The sequence below is a fragment of the Buceros rhinoceros genome, unplaced genomic scaffold, assembly GCF_000710305.1.
Source record: "Buceros rhinoceros silvestris isolate BGI_N320 unplaced genomic scaffold, ASM71030v1 scaffold3510, whole genome shotgun sequence".
NCBI lineage: Eukaryota > Metazoa > Chordata > Aves > Bucerotiformes > Bucerotidae > Buceros > Buceros rhinoceros.
In genome coordinates this window covers 11,356-19,807 of record NW_010387712.1, presented here as the reverse complement: position 1 = coordinate 19,807, position 8,452 = coordinate 11,356, and the positions used below count along the sequence as shown (strand labels likewise).

At 35.6% G+C, this 8,452-nt stretch overlaps 1 protein-coding gene across 1 annotated transcript in view; it reads left to right on the top strand.

The window, feature by feature from the left end:
- SLC27A6 (solute carrier family 27 (fatty acid transporter), member 6) overlaps positions 1-2,391 on the top strand; it is a 27,610-nt gene extending 25,219 nt beyond the window's left edge. The window contains exons 10-11 of the mRNA XM_010146084.1: positions 1-116; positions 2,215-2,391. Coding sequence (XP_010144386.1) covers positions 1-116; positions 2,215-2,391 — 293 coding nt within the window. The remainder of the gene's footprint in view (positions 117-2,214) is intronic.
- Positions 2,392-8,452: the final 6,061 nt, after the last annotated feature.

Below are 8,452 nucleotides of genomic sequence, written 5' to 3'. Positions count from 1 at the left end.
CAGGAATGGCTTCTCTTATTTTAAAGCAGAATACATCATTAGACTTGGAGCAAATGTATAAGCAAGTAGTGACCTATCTGCCAAGTTATGCTTGTCCTCTTTTTTTAAGAGTCCAGGTAAGATGCATTATTGCACAGTGCTTACAAGCATGTACATAACCTGAACACAGAGGTAGCCAAATGACTAACAGGAAGTGCTTGTTCATATAACACCTGATTAATTTTAGAAATGGTCCTATTTGCAGTTTTTCTTAATGAAGCCCTGGGAAATGAATTACACAAAAGTCAATGCAATTTGCAGATTATGTTAAAACAGGAAGAATTGTATAAATGAGTAAGGATAGAGATCGTACAAAAGGATTTAAGGAGATTAGAAGCATGAACATGGGAAAACAAAAAGATTCAGATTAGTAAAATGTGAACAATTGCATTTGGAGATAATCTAAACCCCACTTTATTTAGTGGAAATGAGAGAAGAGATGAGCAGAGCTAAAGCAGGAGACACTGATTGTGCTCAATAAATTACATGCTATTTGTTCTGCACTATAGTGACAAAAGTTAAAGCTTTGAAAAGGTACTAGGTAAATCAAAAAGGTGAATTAAAAATGTACATTATTATTGCCACCATCAGAATCATCAAAGGCATTCTTATTTGTGTGCTAGTACTTTGCCATAGTAACTGTCTAGTTTGGGAAAAAAAACAGTCCCTTCCCAAAGAGTCAAAAATTTTAATGTAATAAAATAGACCACACGTGGTTAGAAAAAAACCTGGGAGACTATAGGAAACATAGAATACTGATCACCACCATTAGTGAAGTCTGATGAGCATCTTCATTTCTGGTGTGTTGAAAACATCATGACAAAGGCAAACAGAAAAATGTTTTAAAAGACATTTATGAAGGAAGTCTCCTCAGGCGAAGATGAAAGAAATAATAATTTTTTGAACAGAGAAGTTCAGTAATCAAAGTTGTTTCCGTGAGCCAATCAGAGATTGAATAGTGAATCAGAGCAAACGCAGAAAAACAAGCCATGAAGGACCTTGGCATTGAAATACATGCATGTGTATCTGACTCGTAAATCTAGGAAGACACCTTTTGCAGCAGCATTCTGATATGAGCAAGCAAGGTTACTCTTGAGAATGTTAACAGTGATCACTGGGTAAATGTCCCATCCTCATGACACTGTCCCTGGCCCAGCATACTGCATCACCCATTTCTGTCCCAGCCCAACCCTGGGGCATACCACCCCCCTTCTTTATCAGTGAGGTGGAAGGGGGGACAGAATACATGCCCAGGCTAGATTTATAGTTATACAGATGTACAAAAAAGGCTTTAGGCTGAGCAGGAGGAATCTGAATCCTGGATGTAGCCTGGACATCTAGTACCTGGAACTTCAGTTGGAATTTAAATGCCTGCATTACAGATGAACTGGTGTTGGTACTGTTGTCCTTAACCAAGAAAGAAGGTAGTGGTTGGAACAAATTTTTAAAGATTGAAAAAATTAGAAACCTATTGAGCTCCATCTGACATGTAATCATACTTCAGAAGATGCCAGAATGTTTCTTAGACCAACCAAGGCAGGTAGATACAATCTGGAGATGAATTTGAAGTAGATACAATAGCTCTCTTCATTTTTCATTTTTGGAGATTTTTTGCATCTATATGAAAAAGTAAAGACAGAAGAAAATATAATGGAGAGAGGTCATAAAGTGGAACTGAGAATAAGTAGGGAGGATAGGGAAAAGAGTCTCACTAGAGATGCCTCCCACTACTTTTTCCAAGGGACACAGTGACACTGAAAAGAAGCTTGAAAACACTATAAAATATATGGTAAAGATCCACCTTTGTTTAAGGTGACAGTAATCACATCGAGAATTTCTTGAGTTTTATTCTTGCCAATGATAGTTTTTTCTCTCAGATTCTTTACGATGTGTAGTTTTCTAACATGCACAAATGAAGAAGCTAGTGAAGGCTAGTGCTACACCAGAGGAGACACTGTGATGAGACACTGCACGGCAATGCAGAAAGGAACGGGCTGTATCTTTTTACCACCAGGACTCTGGGTTTTGATCCACAGCAGCAAAGTTCTAGTTTTCTAGGGTAATGAGAATAAACTTTATTGAACGTATGTCAAGGAAGAATTGCAAAGACAAACATGAATGGGAGCAAAAAAAAAAAAAGAAGTTCTATTAAAATAATAAATCTTTCCTCTATAGGAAAAAATGGAAGTGACCGGAACATTCAAACAACAAAAATTCCGGCTGGTGGATGAAGGTTTTAATCCATCTACAATTACTGATCCTCTTTATTTTTTGGATAACTCTAAGAAAGCATATGTTTTGTTAACCAAAGAAGTACATGAGATGATCTTATCTGGGAAAATGAAACTTTAATTTACATTAAGGGACGGTCCATATGAGCTACTGTATGAGAAAACAGTAACATTAATTACCAGTATTTATATGCAGTTATCCAGAATAATATTTTATATATTGGTATTTATGTTCAGATAGTTCTTGTATCTTTCCCCTCCTTGATCATTATTGCTGACTAATCATTTTTTACCTCTTGAGATCAATTTCCAAGGAAATTACCTGTAAAATGTGACTGAAATATATTTTATCTTAAATTTGGAATATAAATGCTGAATCTGATTGATAGTTTTTCTTTGTACTAAGTGAACATGAATGATATGTGGTATGAAACACAGTAAAAAAAGATTCAACATATAAAGATATTTTGACAAAAGTTGTTTCTTAAGAGAGAATATATACCAATAACACCTTTTATGTTAATATAGTTTACATTTCATATATATTTCTGAATATATATTTTAAGAAATCCTTGATAGTGGTTGGAATTAACAACAGCTCTTCTGCAGAGGACTTTTCTGATGGAACACAAGATGAAAGAGAGTGAAGCAGAAGAAAGCCCTCTAAACAAACCTAAAATTAAGAGGTTTATGCTATCACCATTGCTGAGTCTTGTTGTCATAATCCATACTCTTTCATTTGTTAAATGGGTTGCTTGGAGTCTCAAATTCTGAAGACAGAGAAAACTTCTCTGGTCAACAGTCGGCAGAGAAAATGTGCACACTTAATGGGGAAAACTATTTATATAGCATAGACAGAATTAGTACCGCGCTTAATGTCACACACACTGACTAACAAAAAGATTCCTTACTCTTATTAATGACTGCCAGAGATTATTAGCTTAGGAGTATAAAATACACAGAAATTTAAAAATTCTAAATATATGTTCTAATGCATTGCTTTTTAAAAGTTTTCAAATAAAGTATAAAATTATTTTTAAAAAATGCCATACTGTCTTAGTTTGATTTAAGTCTGATTGCGTAAAGTCTGTTTTATAGCCTGTCTTGAAACACTGCTTGCACAGTGTCCTTCTCTAATGCAATGCCAGAAGCAGCATCACAGAATGCTGAAATTCTCTCTGCTCTCATAACTGTGGTGTGAAACCAGGCTCTCATAAAAGATTAAGATGAGCATACTTTCAAAATTAACTATCTTTTCTTGTTTCTTCCTGCTTTGTTTATCTAAGAAGACATTATAACTTGTGTCAACTTTTGATTCTCTAATTATAACTTTCATTGATTTCCTTAAAAACCCAAAACAAGGGTGCAGTAAAAAATATATGAAGATTCATAGCTTGCTTATATTTCTGAATACCATGTTCTTTAAGGGACTGACAGTATAAATAAGCAACTTGTTTGCAATTTACAAATCAGTATGACCAACAGTACTTAAACCAACATCATGCTTTATGGCGGATGTTACTGAAATTTGTTAAGTGCATAATGGGGAAAGGAGAGATCTGCTGGGCAAGGGTGGAAGGGGTCTCTGTGGTCTAGGACTCCCTGAGCAGTCCCGCTTTTCATCTCTACATGTTTCTACATGTAGTTCCCAAAACGCCTCTCCATGACAGAAGGCTGGGGTGGGCGTGGGGCCATGGGATGGGGTGGGGTTGCTGCAGATGTAAGTGCTATTGCTGTGTCCTGAAGATAGCTGCACTTTCCCAGTCAAGAACTGCAAATTTAAGAAACAAGTATTTACCATAAATTTAAACTAAACTTTGCAGGTTAGGCTGTAATTTTGAGCAAATCAAAACTATTTTTTGTCTTATGCTCTTCTTTCTAAAAGTGTGTGCTGAATATATGTCGGTATCCCTTTTCTTTTATTACAACAGTAAAAATAATGCAGTTCCTATGGAAAATAGTATTTTTTTAAAATAATTGTTTAAAAAATTGTACCCCAAAATTCAAAGAAGCATTTTTACTCTTGTAATGGAATGTAAATGAATATAATGAAATGAAATGCTTAGCTTAAGTATCAGATTTACCACTGATTTGGTTTGTTTTGCCTTTCTGTATTTGATACTATTTATGACTAGATGCAACAAAATGAAAGGGAAGAAAAAATAATGAGAAAAAATATAATAAGAAAAAAAGTAAATATCTTTCCATACCAGGAGAAAAAAAAAAAGAGGAAACAAAAACCTGCTGATGATTGTCATCATTTGGTAGCTTATTTTGTAAAGCATCTAAGATGAAGAAGATTGCTACTGTATGGAGCGGTTAGGGCAGAGAGACCACCAGAGGAATCAAAACTCACGTGTGCTAGCTTGCGTGCTCTGTCCAGTGCTGCCAGCTGGTGCTTCTGAGCTCAGCACGTATTGCAGCAGCAGCAGCAGGACCGTCCTAACCTAGCTGGCTTGAGCAGCCTGCAGGTGTTTGTTTCCCAGTGGGGACCACTGAATTCCAGCTACTCTCTTGTACTCCTTAGTGTAAGCCAGACAGCCTGGGCAAGCTGCCCGTTTTCAAAGGCTGGTAAAGAGTCCTGTTCCATTCACTATCTCACAGACAGGATGCTTATGACATCAAGAACGTATTAAAGGGAAAAAGTGCAGAACCATAGGTCTGTATTTCCTGAGGGGAAAACAGTCTTTTATTTTCAGCCAGTAGTTATCTTTCCTTTAGCCAGTAGGTTTAGGCACCAGAGGATGCACTGAAGCAAAATGTCACAGTTCCCATGGATAAGTAAATTGTTGAACTGGCACCGAAGTCAGGCTGGGAGATAACGCTCTTCGTGTCAAATACCTGGAAGAGTGTCCCTTTCAGAATGAGAAAATACTTGGATCAGCCTGTTCATTTCCTACTCTTGTACCTCAACCAACATCTGGAATGGCTGAGGACTGAGAGTTTTGGTGTTGGCTTGGTATTTACCTGGCAAGTTTAATTTCATGTAGTAGGGGTAAAGCAACAACTGAGGATGGCTGGGGTGTGGAAGGAGAGCTGCACTGGTGACCTCACATATTAAAAAAAAAAAAGAGAGAGATATTAAAGATAATTATGTTTGAGATTTGTTGAAGTTTTCCTCTGCAAGTGATGAAAGAAATTATTCTTTTTAAAAAATAAGATTGAAATTATCATTTAGAGAAATAAAATTTCTGTGAGCATAAACATATATCCACTCTTTTGTCCAGCTGAATCTGGTACAATTAATACAGTTATACTCTGGATTAGTTTTCATCAATCTTTCTCAGGATGTCCAGAAAACAGGAATAAAATAGAAAGTTCATAAGCAGATCATAGCCTGAATTTTGTCTTCCTCATCCAAGTCAGGTCGATACAGGCTTTTAAGAAATGAAGCATCTAAATTGCTGCTCCCACTCCCAGCAGCATTCCCACACCTGTAACAGCCACCATAAAAAATGTATTTCAACTGACTTACAAAATCCCTGCAGATGACATAGAGAAAACAACGTCTACTGTTAGGTTTGCATAATTTTTGTGGAGTAAAGAAGAAGTAAAGGGAGAAGCAGTCTTGTTTGCCTTTTTAAATTTAAAAAAAACCTGTATGGCTATAGGAGGGAAGACAAAAAAGGAGCATCTACTCAAAAAAAGAAAAAACAAAGTGATGAATGATTTCCAGTAGCCTGTCCCATGCTAACAATGCAACTAAACGGTTCCATTCAATAAAATAAAAAAGAAAAATTATAACAAATTGAGTACTGAGTACTCAATTATTTGAAGTGTATTTTGGAAGATAAGAGTGAATGCTTTGATGGGAATTCTAATATGAAGAGTCCTGCTCTGCTGAGCACAGATAAAGAGAATTGTCAGTGTTTTTCAGTGCTTATTGAATGCAAGGTAACATCTCTGGTTTTAAAATACTGTCTCAAAAAGTACATTTGATCCAAAATCAGGCAACTTGTTTTGCTATACAGTTATTTGTTTGGCTCATCATCTGGTTTTGACAACTATTTGTGCATCTGTGTTAACTCTATGTGGCCAAAATACGCTCATTTCTTTCTAAATCAGGCAAGCTCATTTAATCCAGTTAATATGGAAGATACCTGTTACTGACAAACTCTGACATGGACACGATTTATGCTAAAAATAACTAATCGTATGATTATATAGAAGTGCAGATCTTTATGTTTTTAAGAATGAAAGTGTTCATGAGCATTAAGACAGTATTTTCTGATTAAAGTTCCTCAACCTAAACAAATAGAAAGAGCAAAAGATGTCTGAACAGGATGATGGGTGGCAGAGAAACTAACTGATGACTTTGTGAGTGATACCAACTGGAGTGTTACTTAGGATTCAAGAAAATCATGTTGCAGTGATTAGCACAATTTCAATTCTCTTTTTATTCTTCCTTTCTCACTCATTCTTTTCTTCTTGCTAATAACCAAATATACTTGGCATTCTTAATTTTTTAAAAAATTGGTAATAGTGAGTGAGGAACAGAACATACTAATGCAGAAACTGGTCATGTTACATGGGAATTCTGTTGGACCCTATAACAGACAGAGCTCTGAGCAACTGCTCACTGCAGGCAGATTAGACTAGATGACCTTTAAAGGTCCCTTCCATCCAGAATCATTCTATGATTCTTTGAGTACTGACTTTAAAAATCTGGTCACATTTTTATACCAGATATGTGAAAATGGTATCAGCGGTTTTAAAAAATAAAGTTGGACTAGTTATGTCCACAGACTCACTGAAAGCACAGAAATTAAGCGTGCAGACTTGCAGGTAGCTGCCTTTTGAAAGATAGAGCATGACTTAATTTTTTCTCCAGCTGCAGGACATGACCACACTAATTTTGAAAAATGATATTGAATGCAAACATGGTTAAATAAAATACAGGTAGCTATGAGATCACTAAACACTTGCCTAGCTACCCAGGTATTTCCAAAATGTTCTTTTTTCCTGAAGTCATTGCTACTAGGCTCCTTGCAGTACTTTCCTAAAAATGTACTAACACACCTGCTGTCTATTATATGCTAATAGTTTTCTCCACTGAGTGGACTGCACTTTAATAGTAAACAATTTGATCTACACTACTGCTTTTTTTTCTTTTTCTTTTCCTGCACTGGGCATGATATCCTACAAGTATTTCCAGTTCCGGCAGAAACACCTGTGCTATACAAGCCCTGGCTCATAAACAAACAGTGAAGAGGGGTTCATTTGTGCCAAACTGTAGTCTCCATGTAGGAGGACTCATTTTTTCTGGTATTGTAAAAGCATTAATTCGAACATAAATCTCTGGAGAGAAATTCCTAAGCATGAGCTCATTCTACAAGCTTCTTGTCCTAAAGTTATATAGGAAAAGGATGCTACACATACACATTTCCATTAGTAAATGAGGCCTCTCAAATATGTATTTCGATTACATTTGAATAATAAGACTTCTCTGTAAGTTAATATTCATAGCAGCAACACTGACATGAATATCAAAATCGTCTTCCAACATTTAACTTGATTGTCAAGAAAAACTACCAGCTATTGTGTTTAGTGAATGCATAAAAAGCTAATGATGTCATTCATTCAAATGTCAAAATAGAACTTTAAAATTAAAAGGTATGTATGTCTGTCAGCTTCTAAAAAAAATAGCATTTATGACCTGTAGATTGCTTTTCACTTCACTAACATTACAGTGAAGTTCAATTCTTCTGAGGTATAATTCTGTTATGCTTCTAATTAAATTAACACCATGCATGTAGCTGAAAGACACCTCTTAAATAATACCATTAGCTGATTTTTATGGTGCAACATTTTGATACCTTTCCTACAATCTTTAAAATAAAGTTGTTAAAGAAACTGCAAATTGGCAGTAAACACAGTATATCCTGAATTAGTCACTTCAATTTAGGGAACTAGAGGTGATTAAGCCAATCAAATAGAATGAGTTACAGGGAGGAAAGAGAAGGTTTCAAACCCCCTACCAATTTCTGGTAGAGACTAGGTCTTACTCCTAGCTATGTAAGGTTTCGTAAGAAAGTGGGATGAAATCCTTCAACTATGAAAATTCTTTAAAAAAACAAGAATCACAACATTATATATATATATATATATGTCTCTAAAACAAGAGATCTAAGTTCCTGCTCATCTTTGAAGCTAAATAGCTGAAAGAAACTGAGTTGCTACAG